Raw genomic sequence first — 19,446 nt, forward strand, 5'->3', positions numbered from 1 at the left:
ACAAGTACTTGTCAAAATGCCCTGGATCGGGCCCGATTCCGATGCTAGCATCGGTATCGGGCCCGATTCCGATGCTAGCATCGGTATCGGGACATCCCTAACGCACAGCATTGCGGTACTGTCCATCTAGTGCGGGCGATCACACTGTGGGTGGGAGGTTAATTTGGGGTGCCATTTAAATGAATGGCACTGCAACGCACCTCCCTTAGCAAAATTTCAGGCCGAAATAGAAAATAACTCTTCAAATTAAACTTTTTTTTTTTTTTAATGTATCGGAAGCACATGGCCCTTGAATAGCTTCAGCCAGGGAAGGACACTTGCCAGTTGCAAGATTCTGCAGAAGGCAGCTGAATGTAAATACAGCAGGTAGTGGGCTTCTGCAATATCCAGCCTGCTATTGGCCATTTCAAATTGCAATAGCAGGCTGGCTATTGCACCCATCCACTGCTTTCTGTGCCCTCCTGCCAGCTAGGGGATCAACCAACTATTTGATAATGAGAAAAGTTGACAACTATTCTCATGATTGATTTATCGGTTACAGCCCTATCTTTGTCCATGATTTAAAGGTTGCAATTAAACATGCTCAGTCAAACTTGCATAAACTGATCCAACCCTTAAGTTTGGGGACTACTATTTTCATATTTTATTGCAAAAGCCCTGAAAAGGTGGGAAATTACATACTGACTCCCACTAATTACAAATGGCATGGAGTTGGTGTGGAACAGAAGCGTGGGTTGGCCCTACTTGCGCAGGTGGCCTGATGGTGCCTCTGTCTCGTACAGATCCCATACTACAGCTGTGACTAGAAGTAGCAGCCTCCCAATAGCCATGTTAGCAGGGTATGGATATCAATAAAAACCTGAGGAGCTCCAAACCTTCTCTACATTATCAAAAACTGTTTTGCTGATCTACTTTAATATCCCTTCCTGATTTTTTTTTTTATTTTATTTTACATTTTAGGATATCAACAAGGAGGTCTATAACTTCTTGGCAACTTCCGCAGCGAAGTATGGTGTTGGTTTCTGGAAACCAGGTTCAGGCATTATCCATCAGGTGAAACCGAACTTCCAAACCAAATTTTCGTGATAAGTAATGTCAAAGATGCTGTCAGCCTACATGTTTTATATGTAGGATGTCTGAGTACTTTTGTAACCATCTAAGTTCTAATAGTGTTTCCTTCACTCTCAGAGATAGGTGATCTTGTACTGGGTGAATACCAGATTGAAGTGTCAGGCTGTGAGGCTCCCATGAAGGCTGGCCTGTATCCCGCCTGATATCAGAACGGTTTACTTATTCTGTCCAGGTTGTTAAAATGGTAAAATTACAGTTTTTAATGTTCTTTTGTAGAACCGTGACAGCACAGCTTTTTGATTGTCGGTTGTTGGCACTGAGCTCAACCAAGGGGGATCTGTCATCTCATTGTGACAGGTTAGGCGTTTGCTGCATGGGGTTTAGCCGGATTCAGTGAATGCGCAAAACGTTGCCGATTCACTGAACTTGGCTAAACTCCATACAGCAAGTAATTAACTCCTGGTGTCTTGTGCCAGTGTTGAGTTCTTAAAATTGTTGGAAATCCAACAGCTTATGCTAATGTATTATGTCTTTTGGGCACTAGATGGCAGTGTTGGTCAATATACTTGTCTGTGATGCACAGGAATTCTATCTGTATATATGTTTTCCTCTCTATGTTGTATTCCTGTATACATACAAGTCATGTCCTGCTAAGCAAGTAAAAATTCCTCAAGATCTTAGTGCTTCATCTAAACAGATAACCAACAGGTTATGGGCCCAGGCACTAAACCGAACACTGCAAGTCAACAAGAGCTGCATCCACGCTACTGAAAGATTGCAAGCAGTTCAGGTATGAAGTTTGCAATTGCAAAGCTCAACAATAACTACCAGCTATGGAAGTTCAAGCTTGAAAAGCTGCTAAGCAAAGACTACTTGTGAGTACTGAGTAGACATACCCAGCAATGGACCTGCGTAGGAATGGGACAAGAACAGGCAAGCAAAAGCAATTATAAGTCTGCTAGTGTAAGATGACCATCTCATCCACATAAGAAACAGAATGCAGCTAAGGTATGTGGACTGCATTACAGAAACTGCATGAGAGTTCAATCCTAAACAGTAAACTATATCTGCTACGCAAGCTATATAAGGAGTCTAGAAAAAGGCCAGGAAATGCGTGAACATGTGACTGTAATGCTGGTAGAATAGTTATGTGCAATTGGAGAGGAAATTAAAGATAACCACATGGAGTTACTGCTATGCTGCCTTCCAAAGTCATACAGTGCTCTTATTAATGCTCTCGAAACCAGACCTGAGCAGGAACTAACACTAGAATACACCAAAGAAAAATTAATTCATGATTATGACGGAAGGAAAAAAAAAATTGCACAATGAGGAAAACGAGAAAGCCCTCAAGGTGCATAAGCACAAAGCAAAACAGAAAGCAGAGCGTGTTTTCGCTGTAGAACTGGTCACTTAAAAAAGGACTGTTCAATCTGGAAAGCCGAGTAGCGAAAGTGAGAAGCACTCACGAGCGCTAAGGCAGCTACAAAGGAAACTGCAGGCACATCATGGAGTGTTACCTTTAAGGTGACTCAGAACAGTATACCGTGCGAATGGTTTATTGACTCAGGTGCAACAAGTCACATGACCAGTGAGACATTCTTCACAGAAATAGATTTCAGTGCAAAGGACAAAGTTTTCCTAGCAAATGGGAAAAGTAGGATTCTTGAACTGCATCACACCATCAGGGGACAAGCAGAGTATCCTCGTAAAAAATTTTTTACTGTATGTTTCAGACCTAGATGGAAGCCTATCAGTGAAAACCCTTGCAAATAATGGCATTGCAGTTCAATTCAGAGTTGACGAATGTACAATCCTAAAACATTAAGCAAATTCTCTCGTAAAATTGGATGAAAACCTAAACAGACTCCTCACTGCAGATGAGCATGTCAAAACAGGCCACTCGTAATCCACACAACAAATGTATCCATCTATGGCACAGACCACTAGGGCACCAAGCTAGAAGCCATAAAGAGTAATCTAAAGAGTGGCTTATCAGAAGGTATAACCATACTGCCCTGCCAAATGCTCATGACATTATTATTATTTATTATTATTATTATTATTACATAGTATTTATATAGCACTGAAATGTTGGGGGTAGGTGCACGGGTAGGTGGAAATATCAAGAGCTCATTTTTTTAAAAGATTGAGTTTTAAGAAATGTGACATCCAGACGGATATGTCAGTTAGTAGATTAGGGACACGAGAGGACACCGAGGGGGAGAGTTGTGTAGTGGAAAGATAAATTTGAGTGTCATCGGCATAGAGATGGTATTGGAAGCCATGTGAGGTTATTAGTTGACCAAGGGAGGAGGTGTAGATAGAGAAGAGAAGGGGTCCAAGGACAGAGCCTTGGGGGACCCCTACAGGAAGAGGAGGGGAGTAGTTAAAATTGTAGGTGACACTAAAGGAGCGCATAGATAAGTAGGAGAACCACGAGAGAGCAGAGTCTTGTAGGCTAAGCGAGGAGTTTTTTGAGGAGCAGCAAGTGGTCAACAGTGTCAAAAGCAGCAGAGAGTTCTAATAGCAAGAGTAAGGAATAGTGGCCGTTTTTAGCTGTTATTAGGTCATTGGTAAGTTTTAGGAGGGTTGTTTCAGTGGAGTGTTGATGGCGAAAGCCTGACTGAAAGGGGTCCAAAAGGTGGTTGTTAGCGAGGTGGCAACTCAGGCGGTTGTAGATAAGGCGTTCTAGTAGTTTTAGAGGTGAATGGGAGTAAGGAGATAGGTCTGAAATTATTGAGGTTGGCAGGGTCCAGTGAAGGTTTTTTGGGTATTGGGATGACTAGTGCATGTTTGAGAGGGGTAGGAAAGGTTCCAATGGAGAGTGAAAGATTGAAAATGTGAGTGTAGGATAGAGCAAGAGGGTGACCGAAGTAGTTTTGAGGGAACAGGGGGCAAGTGGTGAGGTGGGTGTCAGAGAGGAGCTTTGTAACTTCCTCTGTGGTGACGGGGTCAAAAGAGGAAAGTAACAAGTGTGAGGGAGGGTCTGGTACATTAATAGGGGAAGTTGATTGGACAGTGGCGATCTGATCCCGAATAGCATCTTATTTTGTTTTTGAAATGAGTGGCAATGTCCTGGGCAGTGAGTTAGTGGGTGGTGGTGGAGGACATAGAGACTTGAAGGTAGTAAAGAGTTGACGAGGTCTGGATGAGAGTGTGTTAATGAGAGTGACAAAATAAGTTTGTTTGGCAGCACGGAGGGAGGAGTTATATTTTAGGAGGGCAGCTTTGTACAGGGTAAAGTCTTGCAGAGACCCAGTTTTCCGCCACAGTCGCTCAAGAGTGCGGCTTTGTGTTTTTTGATGTCTAACTTCAGTTTGCCACGGTTGTAGCGGACGTGGTCTAAGTCTGCGTGTTGTGAAGGGGGCCAAAGTGTCTAGAGAGGATGAGAGTGAGCTGTTAAAAACAGAAGTAGCCAGGGCAGGACATGGGTGAGATTTTGTCATAGAGGGAGTCAGTAGCAGAGTGGAGAAGGGTCAAGGTGGTGGAGGTTTCTCCGGGTGACAGTGTGAAGTGTAGGGGGAGTCCGCGTTGGGGACAGGGTGATTGGGAAACTGTCCAGGTTGTGGTCTGAGAGCAGGAAAGGGGTGTTGGAGCAGTTGCAAGGAGTGCATAGGTGAGAGCAAACAAGATCAAGTGTGTTACCATCAGAGTGAGAAGGAGTCTGTGTCCATTGAGTTAGATCAAAAGAAGAGGTTAGGTTAAGAAATTGAGTGGAAGCCGGGGAGTTAATGTTAGTAGCAATGTTAAAGTCACCAAGGATGATAGTGGGTATTTCTGAGGAGAGAAAGTAGGGTAGCCAGGCAGAGAAGTCATCAAGGAAGCGAGATACTGGTCCCGGTGGTCGGTAGATAACGGCAATCCTCAAATTGGAGAGAATAGGCGAATACAGTGAGTTTCAAAAGAGGAGAGGGATAGAGAGGGAGGTGAAGGCAGAACTTGAAAGTGCATTGTGGGGATAGAAGGAAACCCACACCACCTCCTTTCCGTCCATTGGGTCTGGGTGAGTGTGTCCAGTGGAGGCCACCATGGGAGAGGGCAGCAGGGGAGGCAGAGTCGGATTCCTGAAGCCAGGTTTCAGTAACAGCAAGCATGTTAAAGGAATTGGAGATATGATCATGTACAGTGGTGAGTTTGTTACAGACAGAGCGGGCATTCCAGAGGGCACAAGAGAAGGGAGGACCGGTTCTAGGAAGCAGGGGGATAGAAATTGGGGTTGTGTGGATTACAGCTGCTGCCAGAGGAAAGGCAGTGCTGGTTAGGAAGGTGGGTGTTTAGAAAAGAGAGGGCCAGGATTGGGAGAGATCCCCTGAAGTCAGGAGAAGCAGAAGGGTGAGTGAAGTGAGATGAGAGGGCGTTTTGTACGGGTGAACATGCCCCAGTGTCCTGGAGGTAAACCTAGCATGTGGATTTAGAATGAGCAGGAGATGATGAGGGCAGGAGAGGGCAAAATATATAAATTGTGGGGTGGAGATGGGGGGGGAGGGTGAGGAAAAAACATTTTCAGAGAGGCCTAAATAGTGAGAAGTAAAGGTAGAGAATTCATATTAACAGAGGAGACAAGAAATCGGAATTTGGATATTTATATTTTCAGAAATGTTTAGTGGATAGTGTGACCTTACCCCTTGGCTGTGCAGAGTAAGTATGAGACAATAGAATGAATGAGGAGTAGTAGGAATAAAAGGGTGGCAGTATGCAAAGAGGTATGGAAAAGGTTAAAGTGGGATTGTGTGATTGACAGGCAGATTGGTAGATGCAAAGCAGCTGCTGGGCACCTGAATGGTAGTGAGTTCAAGTTTTATTGTGTTCCTATATAGGTAAAGTGCACCATGGGGTGGGAGTGCTGATGTGCAGAGTGTGCAGCTGATCTGCAGGGCTGCTAAGAGGTGAGGAAAAGAAAGTTGGAGAAAAAAAAAAACTCAAACAGGTTATTTTTTTCCCCTTTTTTCAAAATACAAATAAGGGGTCGGGGGCAAATTAGCATAAGTTGAGTCAAGGTTAGAAAGACATAAAATAGGTATCTAAATAAAGCCATCACCTAAAAGATCAGAGAAGAGGATATTTAGAGAAGAGAATAGTACATACAATATAATGACATTAAGGATAGTGGACTTGTAGAAGTCAAGTTTGAAAGCTTGATGTACATCTTGTTTTCCATTCACTTTGAATCCGAATTGTTGAAGTAGATAGAGGCTTCAGGGATGTTGCAGGGTGGGAGTGCTGATGTGCAGAGTGTGCAGCTGATCTGCAGGGCTGCTAAGAAAGACTATCTTGAATCCGAATTGTTGGAGACATGCAAATGCTGTATGGAAGAAAAGGCCACATATATCCCACTTCCACAGACTGCTCAAAGGAAGACCACCCACCCCATGGAGCTCATACACAGTGATGTGTGTAGACCAATGAAAACTCCCACATCGGGTGGGAACAGATGTCCACTCACTTTCATTGATTATTATTTCAGGTACTGTAATGTTGGGGAGCTCAGAGCGCTCGCACAGGGTTTTTTATAAACCAAAAAGTATTTTCTTTTTTTTTTTTCTTCAGACAACTCAGTTAAAAACACAACTTCAGGCTTAACTTCAGCATATAACACAAAGTATATTGTCTCACCGACTCAAGGTTGTCCTGTTCAGTGTTCCAATCCCAGGACTTTAACATTTGCCTCAACAAAAACTCTTCCGGTCACTTTATACCCTTTAACCACTTCCAGCAACTTTGCACACTACTCCTCCAGCCGCCCTGGCTGTTCTATGTGGCTCTGCCACACCACCTGGCTTGGCCCTTGTGTGCCCCCAGCACACACCACACCAACTCTCAGCTCTGGTCTGGGCTCTTAATGAGGCTGTTCTCAGTCACCTGATCACCTGCAACACCTTCACCTTTCATCTCACCTAGAACTCTTAAGAGATCTCCAGATCCCAGCTACAATCTGGGAAAAACCAGAAGAAACAAAGGCCAGTTTCTTCCCTGCAGAACTATTTACATTCTGGAACCTCTCAGCCCCTGTGGCTGAGAGTCCTAGGTGAACCTGTTGCCAGCATACTCCGTGGTATTGGGCAGTATGCCACAACTTAGCTGATGAAGTGCAAGAATTAAACATCAGAAAAACTTCAAGCGTTTGTAGCCATTCAGGGATTCACCAATACCTGTTTTCCGTTATCGAGTACCGATATTTATCTTTTTTTTCGGCACTTGCCGATACTGAGTACCAGTAGTTCTGCTAGCATGGAGCCGGCTTCCCAGGCAATCGGAAAGCCAGGCAACGTATCATTACCCTGGGAAGCCAGCCCCATGCTGTTTTCCCAGTTTGATGTTGATTGGCCAGGAAGCCAGCTCAATTATGTTTTGCCGGGAAGCCGGTCATTTATAGTGGTTGGCCGGGAAGCCGGTCATTTATAGTGGTTGGCCGGGAAGCCGGTCATTTATAGTGGTTGGCCGGGAAGCCGGTCATTCATAGGCGTTGGCCGGGAAGCCGGTCATTTATAGGGGTTGGCCGGGAAGCCGGTCATTTATAGGGGTTGGCCGGGAAGCCGGTCATTTATAGGGGTTGGCCGGGAAGCCGGTCATTTATAGTGATTCCAATTGGGAAGCCGGGTGGTGGGTTATAAAAGTACTGATTATTTATCTTTTTTCGGTACTTGCCGATACTGAGTACCAGTACTTCCGCTAGCATGGAGCCGGCTTCCCAGGCAATCGGAAAGCCAAGCAACGTGTCATTACCCTAGGAAGCCAGCCCCATGCTGTTTTCCCAGTTTGATGTTGATTGGCCGGGAAGCCAGCTCAATTATGTTTTGCCGGGAAGCCGGTCAATTATAGTGGTTGGCCGGGAAGCCGGTCATTCATAGTGATTCCAATTGGGAAGCCGGGTGGTGGGTTATTACCCGCTGCCTGGCTTCCTGATTGGACGGGAAGCCGGATCCATGTTCCCTCGTGGCACTACCAATCAGAGGAAGTCTCCCTCTAACCAGAAATTCTGGTATCGGGTTAGGTATCTGAGCATTTGGGCGAGGTAAGAGTTCTCGCCCAAAATACTTGTTGTTTGCACTGATACTAGTATTGGTGCATCCCTAGTAGCCATGTCCAGAGACAAATTCCAACAGAAACCAGGAATTATATGCAACGACAACAGATAAATCAGTAAGGAAGTAGAATCGTATCTGAAGAAACAAGGCATGGTACACCAGACAACCACACCGCACACTTCTGAACAAAATTATGTACCAGAATGGAAAAATTGCACTGGGGAGAAGCACTCATGACTGCAACATACCTACAGAACAGACTACCTTCAAAAGCTGTTGAAGGCACCCCATTTGAAATGTGGTATGGATCGAAGCCTAGCCTAAGGCAGATCAGTTTGTTTGGATATAAAGCCTGCACCTATATTCCATATGAGAAATGATTCAAATTGGAGAACACGGCCATAGAAGGTATTCTGATGGATTATAGTAAACAAAGTAAGGGATATAGAAACCTCCACCCAAAGACTGACCAAGTGACAATAGGTTGCACCGTTTATTTCGATGAGAACCCATCACCAGAAACATTGATCCCGGGAAGTTGTGAAGTGATTTTCGCCCAGTGCACCAACAAAGGAAGCTGAGCAAAGTGAAGCTGCACAGGAGTCAGAACCAGAAATGGAACTCTCAATGGATAAGTCAAATTTCATGTTAAATTCTGTTGAATAACTTGATTAGAAGATCGACTCGTGCAGCAGAATACCACCCTTCAAGCTGTCATATGCTGCTGAGACAAATGGCGTAGTCAAACCAATATTGTGGGACGACATAGAAAAATTACCAAAACGCAAAGCCAATCAATGGCGACAGGCAGCAAAGGAAGAAATAAAATCACTCCAAGAAAATCCTGGACTCTCACGGAGCTTCATCCCAAATAGTAAGAAGTATAAAGCAAAAGGAATTTTAGGGTGAAGCTGGATGCCGGAGTAAATATCCACAAATACAATGCCAGATTAGTTGCCAAGGGATACTCCGAGAAATTTGGAGAAGACTATGATAAAACATTTGCTCCTGTCATAAAACACTCCACCATCAGAACACTCCTTAGCATCACAGCTGGGAAGGGCATGCAGGTGAGACACCTAGACGTTAAAACCAATTTTTCTTACATGGAGACATTATGGAAGATCTCTACGTGGAGGAACCACCCAGGTTCGAGCAAGGACACAACCTTGTGTGTAACCTCCATTAAAGCATCTTGCAATATGCAAGAATGTGGAATGAGAAAGTGAATGAAAAACTCACGATTAGAGGGCTTCACAAGAATCAAAGCAAATCCCTGCCTTTATTCCTGGAATCAATAAGACAGATGGGATGTACATCCAAATTTAGGTTGATGACATTCTAACCTGTTTTGAACAAGAAGGGGACTATAGCCAAATAGTTCACAAACTAAAACAAAACTTTGAAATCAAAGAGCTAGAAAGCATCAGTCTTTCTGGGAATTCAGATGGCTTCCATCTTCTTCCCTCTCTATCTTCTTAACCAAAGCCAGAAATTGCACACATTTTGGAACAATTCCACATGCAAGATGCAAAAGAGGAACACCTATGGAACCAGGCTACCAAAAGAGCAATGAAGCAGAGAACTTGCTACCCAACAATGACACCTACCGCAGAGCAATCGGAAAGCTACTATAAAGCCTCTTGACAAGACCAGACATGTCAGCAGCAGTGAGTATACTCGCTAGAAAAGTCGTAGCACCCTGTCAGTGTGACTGGAATGCAGTAAAGAGGGTAATACAATACTTAAAAAGAACAATTTGGATGAAGCTACAACTGCCAGCACATCATATCCAAACTAGGCAGATTTTTATTAATTTTTCTGCTGTCTTTGCAAATGCTAAAGTTCCTATGAAATGTATGCAGTTTGAGTGTAATAAGGTTGAAAGGAAATATTCTATGTCTAATGGTTCTTAAGTACTTAATCAGTCTATTTATGAAATTACTATATTGTCTATATACTGTCCCAGGTCAAGTGTTTTTAGTTCTACATAATATGACAGCTGACATAACCCCAAATTCTGTAAGTTCTTTAACTTTTGTTACATACTATTGTAAAGCATGGCACCTGTAAGTAATTCACAACTTCTATGTTGGCTGTACATGCTTCTATCTCTTTACCCATTAACATTGTACCTCCCTGGTTTTCTTTGATTCTGTTGCAAAATACATGTCTAATCATTTAAGCCTGGCTTTGTTTCAGAATGCTGGTTTAAAGTGACACTAAACTCAGGAGTTAAATTTCTGAAGATGCATTCAAGTATCTTAACTGTTAGCAAAAATTTAGCTTATCTGTGTATCACTTTGCTGTAGAGCCTCAAACCATCTCGGAATTTGTGCTGACACTGTCCTTCCTTCTGGAGGGTGCCTACTTTTTTTCTTCTCCATGGTCCCTGTGTGTTGTAAAGTAGCCACCACCCCAAGCTTGTTCCCATGATAGCTAATTTTATTGAAGTTTATAGTCTTAACTCAAGGCCAGATTGTACTCCATGACAAGCGTGAGCGGTGGCTACTTTATAGCGCACACAGAGACCATGGGGAACAAAACTAGCCACCCTCCAGAAGGAAAGACCTTGTTGGCACCAATTCAGAGATTTGAGGATCTACAGCTTGGTGATGCACAAATGAGCTACAGTATTGTTAATGGTGTACTTGAATGCATTTTTAAGGTTTAACTCCTGAGTTTAGTGTCTCTTTAAAGCACACCTTTTGAAATGGGAAAGCTTGCAGGGGCAGCTGTTTTCTCTTGGGCTGGGCACACCCTGAGGGGTTTTTTGTTTCTAGGTTTTTCATCTGTTTGCTTTACCTGATAGTCTGCCAATTGGCAATCGCTGTAAAGTCTGTAGGCAGAAACTTAGAAATTGTTATAAGGAGTAGTACAGTGCTCAGCAATTTTTAATTTGGAAAAGGGTGACCCACCTCTTGTCATTTTTTTTTTCCTGTATTTTCTAGATCACTAAAAAACATCTGACTTGATGTCATTTTTTGTTTTTAGATTAGTTGATTGCTTGTATTTTCTTTTGTTAGATTATCTTGGAAAATTATGCCTATCCTGGAGTGCTCCTGATTGGTACAGACTCTCATACCCCCAATGGAGGAGGCCTTGGGGGCATTTGCATTGGCGTTGGAGGTGCTGATGCTGTGGATGTCATGGCTGGAATTCCCTGGGAACTCAAATGTCCTAATGTGAGTTGTTTACACTTAAAGAAAAATTGGGTTTAAATAAGGAGCATTGAGAAAAAAAAAAAGGTAACCTGGTTTAATACATCTTTTATGTAATCATCATTTTAGCACAATGTGCAAATGTTGGCTAGCATTAAATGCTAAAATTGAGAATATGAAATGCATTTGTATTACAAACTATACAAAAATCCAGAATTACAAACCTATACAAAAATCCAGAATTACACCTATGTGCCAATCACAGGCTTATGTCCCTTTTTATAAACTGGATTTCAAAATGTATGCCAAACTTTTTGCCAACAGACTTGCCTAAATATATTCCCAATTTCATCCATAGCAAACAGGTAGGTTTTGTTCCAACTGGGAAGCACGTTATAATACTTTAAAAATGTTAACCCTTAAAGTGACAAAGTAAAAAAAAAATTTCCCTCCCCCCAATGTTAATGTCCGCACTTGCCTTAAATGATGTTTCTTAATCCGATCTTTCTTGTCCTTTTTCATCATGCGCCTCTACAGCGCTGACTCCTCTGAGCTTGCTGGCACTTCTGTCCCACGGTGTCTGCATGCGGGTGCACGCGTCCATAGACCTACCTTGTGTCTCTCCTCCTCGCGCCCTGGCCGAAAATGTGATCTGCGCCCGGCCCAAGATACTTTGTGGCCGTCGGAGAATTTCCACTTTTTTATTTATTTTTTTTACACTTTTTGCAAATATCTACTGCTTGCTAGCAGTAGATATTTGCAAAAAAACACGGGAGGCTTTAATTATCCTTTTAAGTATGTTCACCCTCCCCCTTTGTATATTTTCTATAGATGCAGTAGAGGTTTGATCATATAGATTGATCCTTTATACAAGCCACATTGCTGCACATAGTGGTTCCACAGATTTAGTGTATAAAATTATGGCTATGTCGGCTAGTTGCATCTTTTCCAATGTGGTTAGCATATTCAATGGTACCTGCCAAGGCTCTCTGCTTTCCCTGCATTTGTAGCATTTAGAGGAAGCAATTTGTAATAACTCTCTCATACAGGGTTTTTTTTATGAAGAGCACCCATCATAAACCTGGCCTATACGCAGATGACATGTTCTACATTTCTCAAAACAGCATTTGAAAAAACTGACTCATTTCAGGGCTTTAGGTAATGCAAAGTCCACTTTATACTGGAGGCGATTAATTAATATCTTTCCCGTCAGGTGAATTTTTCTTCAATCCTTTTGCGTTCATGTGGCAGGACTAGGTGATCTATACCAGGGGTCGCAACCAAAGTAATTGTATGTGGCGTCCGGGAGGCCCAGGCTCCAAGCAAGATGGTTTTTTTTTAGTTTAATATGTGCGGTGCAATTACTACTTTTCAGACGGAGGAGCTTTCTTTAACCTGCCAGATGATGAGCGCAGCTGCTGGAGGGGAGACGTAAGTTTAATCCAGCAGACTCCCAAGGGGGGAGGGGGTGGAGTGAGTTGGGGAGGAGGAGAGATGCACACCGAACAACTGGAGGGAGGGGTTAGACGGGAGATGGACGCTGAATTACTACTAAAACGAAGATGTTTGTGGTGTCCCAGTACACATGGATTGTTTGCATGTGAAGCTGGGGCTTAGCATTGCTCCAAGACTGCCAATGCAGGTCTGCAGCAGTGAAGGAGTTAAATTCATTCACCCTGTGGTCCTGGAAAGTATATGGCAGCTTTTATCTCCTGGCACCCAATCCTGTCCTGTCATCTGATTGCAGGGCCTTCTCAAAGATCTCTGAAGAGCATAATAGTGATTTACCATTTCACAGACAGCAGGAATCAACAAGTAGCTGGGCAAGGAGGAGAGAGACACCGACTGATGCTAGGAGGGGGGTGGAGGAAGAGAGACATCGACCGACGCTTGGGGGGCGAGAGACACCGACTGACGCTGGGGGCACGCAAAAATTTCCTCGGCCGAAAAGGGGTCACGAGTGGAAAAAGTTTAAGGCCTGATCTATACTACCTAACTACCTACAGATTAATTCCGACTTTTTCATGTTTCTACACCTTTAAAGTGATATTGTCACTCTTGCAGCCAAATTGGGATACCACATGTTTCCATTCACATAGCATAAACTAACTTTGTTTAGGATTTCTGTTCTTAAAATGACGCTTAACTCTGAAGTTAAATCTTAAATGCGTACCTTAACCATCAACAAAAATGTAGCTTATTTGTGCATCACTCAGCTGTAGATCCTTTAAAGGAGAACTATGGGGTTAAGGCTTTTCCCCATAGTTCTCCTTAGGGTAACGGGAGGACACAAACTAGCATCCTCCCGTCACCCTAGGCTCAGTATACCGCGAGCTGTAGCTCGCGGTATACTGAGACGCCGCAGTATACCGCGAGCTCCAGCTCGCGGTATACTGAGACGCTGAAGTGGATCCTGACAATTGTGCCGGGATCCGCCAAGCTGCGTGACTGACAGCTGGCTCTGCCTATCTAGAGGCAGAGCCAGCTGTACCCTCCCCCGTCCGTTCCGCCAGTAAGCGCTGGCGGAACGGGGAGGGGGGAATCCAGCTCCTCCCCTGTCACGGCAGAGAGCCGTGACAGGATCGAGAGGTGAGCGAACGCCGGTATGTGTTCGCTCACCTCACGATCTACTGAGCCGACCTGTGACAGTCTCATTGTCACCGTTCGGCTAGAACTATGAGGTGAGTGAAAAGCACTCACCTCCATAGTTCTCCTTTTAAATCATCTCTGAATTCATGCGGACGCTGTCCTTCCCTCTGGAGGGTGGCTACTTTCGTTCCTCATGGTCCCTATATGTGTTGTAAAGTAGCCAGCGCTCCAAGCTCGCTCCTGTAATGGGCTACAATCTCATGTTTAGTTTTACTAATTTGCATTGAAATCATCATCTGTCACAGGAGCAAGCTTGGAGCGGTGGCTACTTTACAACACACAGGGACCATGGGGAACAAAAGTAGCCACCCTTCAGAGGGAATCACAGTATCAACATGAATTCAGATTTGAGAATCCACAGCTCAGTTATGCACAAATAAGCTGTATTTTTGTTAATCGTTGAGGTACTTGAATGCATTTTTAGGATTTAACTCCTGAGTTGAATGTCACTTTTGGGGTTAACATTTTTGCCTGCATCTACTTTTTGTAAGTTGGGAGGGGTTTCTCCAGTCTTCAGTCCCAGTCTTCAGTCTTTCTATAAGAATAGATCACTGTGGGGGTGCTTAGAAAAACCTGGGATCAGCCATGTTGCCTGCCGCAACAAAACCTCTTAACCCCTTAACCCTTTCGCTGCCAAGGACGTACGGCATACGGAGGAACAAAAGTTCTCCCGGCTGGCCAGCTCAGTATGCCGTACGGACCTGGCATTTACAGTTCTATAAGCTTTAGCGACCATGAGCTTAGGGTAAAACTGTTCCCCGGGACTGTCCCCTTCGAATTAATAGCGCTCATCAGCGGCTCACAAGCCGCTGATGACTGAACAGCCTGTTCATTCAAGAATTTAGGAATGGGGACCAGCACTCGCTACAGAGGCTCCTCCCCATTCATGCGTTGTGATCTTTGTGTTGCAAAAATATACGCCTATCATTTTATCACAACACAAACACCAAAGTGTAAAAACAATTTTTTAACATAAGTCGCTTATTTACAGTTTTGCGTAATGTCATTTTTTTACCTTTTCGCAAAAAGGCGCAATTTCAAATTTGCAAATTATTTGTTAACTCAATACAGTTATCTTTTAGATTTATTCAGAATTTTTTTTTTTTTGTGCGCTGATAGTGATTTTAGTGTGTTTTTATCAATTGAATTGTGTATTTTTATCGGTTTAATATTAATTTGAGAAACATTTGCAATGATTTTAGGGGTGTTTTATCAATTGAATTGTGTATTTTTATCGGTTTAATATTAATTTGAGAAACATTTGCGCAATTATCGCAGGGCCTACAAATTTAGTGTCACCATCCTTTTTATTCTACCGGGCCTGCGCTTTCAGAAAATATATGGTTTGGGGGGGGTGTTTTACAAAGGCTAGCAACGCAGCTGTTGAAAATCAAATCAATGGGAAAAGTTGCCGGCATCTGGAGCCTCTCATGCTCCAGGCAGGGATCTGTGACTCCATGGAAAAAAATCTCCAGGGTTGGGGGGTCGGGCGGAGGAGCAAGCGCTGGCTGGCGGGGAGAAGCCACAAGTTTCAGGATTGCTGAGCTGTGAGGAGAACGGAGCCGCTGTCATCCTGTCAGTTTCCAGATGACAGCGGCTCTGTGCGTGGCCGAACGGAGGATCGATAAGTATCATTGATATTTTCCGATCCTCTGTGCAGCACAAACACCGGAGTGATCGTGTGATCACTCCAGTGTTTGTAAATAACTGGGGACACATAGGGGGTTATTCACAAAGCTGCCGAAGGCAGCCGAGTGAATAACCGACCCGAAGTGAAGTGAGCCGAACGCTGTTCGGCTATTCACTTCAGGCTTGTACAGCTGAAATCAGCCGTACACCGACTGAAATCAGCCGTACAACGGCTTGCTGCGGCTGGGTTCAGGTCGGCCAAAGTGCGGAAGGAGTTTGACTCAGCTAATCCAACATCTGGACCGGCTTAGTCGAACCTCCGGCAGGCTATTCGTTGCTGTTCGGCCTATTCTCATAGGGACCAAACAGCAGTGAGGGAATAGCCGAATGCCGCCGAGCACCGTTCGGCTCAGCTATTCTGCTCGGTGCCTCTGTGGTACCGAGCAGAATAGAAAAAGGAGAAAATTATTGGGCGGAGCTAGCAGTGACAGCTAGCTCCGCCGAAATGTTTTATATTGGACGGGACCAGCTGCCATTACAATAAGAGCTTGTCTGAACCGGCGGTCATATCAAAGCCGGCTCCGACAAGCTCTCATGACAGTCCAGCGTCCCCTGGTAACTAGGTAACCAGGAGATGCTGAACTGTCATTACACACTGAGAACCCGGCGGAGCCATTTTGATATCATGGCGGCTCCGCCAGGTTCTCAGTGTGTAATGACAGTCCAGCTTCCCCTAGTTACTAGGTAACCAGCAGATGCTGAACTGTCATTACACACTGAGAACCCGGCGGAGCCATTTTGATATCATGGCGGCTCCGCCAGGTTCTCAGTGTGTAATGACAGTCCAGCTTCCCCTAGTTACTAGGTAACCAGCAGATGCTGAACTTTCATTACACACTGAGAACCTGGCGGAGCCGCCGTGATATCACAGCGGCTCCGCCCGGGTTCTCAGTGTAATGACACATCAACGTCCGTTCATTCACAGCCTGTTCATTCATGAATTTCTGAATGGGGAGTAGCACTCACTATAGAGGCTTCTCCCCATTCATAAACTGCTTGATAGTAAATACTTTACGATCAGCAGTTTCTGAATGGAATGGGAAGCCTCTGTACTGAGTGCTTCCCACTCTGAGTGCTGAGGCTGCAGAAAAAGAAATTGAGGATTTGGTGTCCTCAATTTCTATTTCAAAAGGGAAATGTCATGGATCTGTTTAGACCCCAGAGATTTCACCGTAGCCTCCCCCAACAGTACAAAAATAAATACTAAATTATTTAAAAAAAAAAAAATGTAAAACAAAATCAAATTATTTAAAAAAATGTGTAAATAAAATTTAAAAAAAGCACAACCCCTCCCTCCCCCCACATAACATACACATATTGTGGCGCACACCATGCACATGCGCTGCAGTGCGTTAGAACGCATCGCAGTGCATGATCCTTTTTTTCTTTAAAAAAAACATTACATTAACTGTGGCAGCGCATGGCAAAGCTTTGTGACGCATTGCCATGCGTTGATACCTTGTGTTGCAATTAAATATACACCTGTATCATTTTCACACAAACACCAAAACTATTTTTTACATAAGTCGATTATTTACAGTTTTGCATACCTTCATTTTTTTACCTTATTGCAAAAAGGCGCAATTACAAATTTAGCCAATTTGTTATTAACTCAATACAGTCTTATCTTTTAGATTTAGTCAGAAAATATTTTTTTTTGTGCACGGATACTGATTTTGGTGTGTTTTAACAATTGAATTGTGTATTATCGGTTTAATAATTTGAGAAACATTTGCGCAATTATCGCAGGGCCTACAAATTTAGTATCACCATCTTTTTATTCTACCGGGCCTGCGCTTTCAGAAAATATATGGTTTGGGGGGTCTTTTACAAACGCTAGCAACCCAGCAGTTGAAAATCAAATTAATAGGAAAAAATTGCAAAAATGGCTTGGCCAGCTGATTTGAAAAATGTTCCGGAGGACTTGGCAGCGAAAGGGTTAATGGTAATAAATATTTGTAAAAAATTTTGAAGTGCTGTGTGAATAGATACACAAACAGGCATTTAGTCAAATGTGACTGCAAAAGTGGAAATACACTTTAAGCCACCTACCATTACTATAGCAGACTATTCAACAACTCTGCATGTGGTGCCAACTATCTCATTTGTGTTTCTTTGGGATCGCCTCCTTTTTTAAAATGTATTGTTTTTGCCTTTTCTTTTTTCAAAGCGTCCCAGTTGCTATCTCCATGCATTTTTTTTGTTTATTTATTTTTTAAACACTCCTCAATGCTGCATTACTTATATTTTGGGTCCGAAAAACCCCCTAATAACTTTTTATAATAGTGTGAAAACTCAGGAGTAAGCCTCCCACATTTGAAACCGTATAATAAATCTTTTTACTGGTGCACATCTTCAGTGCAATGACCGATGTGCAGTAAGCAATGGATGACTTTGGAGAAAAATACTCTCCCCTGTTTTCAACCTGTGGTTTTCCCCCATGCTGTGTAACTGCTATGCTCTATACCTCCAATACTAAAAATCTGGGATTCCCTACTGAAAGCAAATATTTCTTATTTTAAAACCCCCTGTCACCATGTGCCTTGACGTCCCCTTTTCCAGATTTCCCGAGCCTCGACAAAGGGTGGAAAAAAACCTCCTCCCCCGATCTGGGACACCCCAAATCCCTCTATTTTTTTGATTGTTAGGCTAAAACCACTGACAACCTTGTACAACAATCTTCACATCCAGGGGATATCTGGCTGCAAGATTTTCAACTTTTGAGATCAGTAAGTCCCTCTGTCACAACCACTCAAGCCCTTTTGAGGCTCAAAAGACCAAACCTGTGTCAAAAGACCTAACCTGTTGCGGAGAAGGCCTTTGACAGGGTGAGTTGGGCATTTCTTAGGGAGGTTTTGGAATATATTGGGCTGGGGGTCGGCATGAGGCAGTGGATTGGAGCGCTATACTCAAATCCAGCGGCTGTGGTACGGGTAAACAAAACCTTATCTGAGCCATTCCGCATATCCAATGGCACTCGCCAGGGCTGCCCACTTTCCCCCCTCATTTTCATACTCACCCTAGAACCGCTCCTTAGGACAATCCAAGCCTCCCCTGACATCAGGGGACTAAACCACGGTGGCAGACAACACAAGGTTGCGGCTTATGCCGACGATCTGTTGCTATGTCTCGATCCCTGAGGTCACTCTACCCAATGTCCTGCATGCCATGAGGGTATACGGTCAACTGACTGACTTTTAACTAGGAGCAAATCGGAAGCGCTATAACATTTCTCTCCCTAATAACCGGGTTGTAAAACTGAAGGAATCATTCCGTTTTAGATGGGCAGACACATGTATCAAGTACCTGGGTGTTTTCATACCCGCAGACATCCATAAGACGTTCGCTCTAAACTTCCGCTCCGAAAGCGGGTCCTCTCAGACTTGGCTTCTTGGGACCGACCCACATTTACCTGGCTAGGACGCAACAACATCTTAATGACAGTCATGCCAAGATTATTATACCTCCTTCAGACGCTACTCGTTGTGGTCCCTGCCACGTTTTTACGCCAGCTGCGCTCCCGTTTCCTCGCCTTTTTGTGGATGAACAAAAGGGCCTGCTTAAGACATCAGCTGTTGTCCAGATCTAGGAGGGTGGGTGGCCTGGGCTTCCCCGATCCGGTGATGTACTACAAAGCTGCACACCTATCCGTGGTGGTAGACTGGTGCTGCAATTTTCATAAGCTATGGGTAACCCTGGAACAGCTGGAATGTGCGGTACCTCTACAGAATGCCCCTTGGATCTATCCCAATTACCGCTGTCCCACTGGTCTAACCCCCTGGTCCGTGCCACAATTCAGGCAATGAGCAATGTGCTGCCTTTGCTGGGTATTTCCCCCCAGCCATCGC

General features: G+C 43.9%; 1 protein-coding gene across 2 annotated transcripts in view; it reads left to right on the forward strand.

Moving 5' to 3' along the window:
• Positions 1 to 19,446, forward strand: part of ACO2 (aconitase 2) — a 153,661-nt gene that overhangs the window by 39,315 nt on the left and 94,900 nt on the right. For both annotated transcript variants that reach the window (XM_018567963.1, XM_018567964.1), the window contains 2 exons: positions 961 to 1,053; positions 11,126 to 11,284. In XM_018567963.1, coding sequence (XP_018423465.1) covers positions 961 to 1,053; positions 11,126 to 11,284 — 252 coding nt within the window. The remainder of the gene's footprint in view (positions 1 to 960; positions 1,054 to 11,125; positions 11,285 to 19,446) is intronic.

The sequence above is a fragment of the Nanorana parkeri genome, unplaced genomic scaffold (genome assembly GCF_000935625.1).
Source record: "Nanorana parkeri isolate BGI_ZX_2015 unplaced genomic scaffold, ASM93562v1 scaffold1121, whole genome shotgun sequence".
Taxonomy (NCBI): domain Eukaryota; kingdom Metazoa; phylum Chordata; class Amphibia; order Anura; family Dicroglossidae; genus Nanorana; species Nanorana parkeri.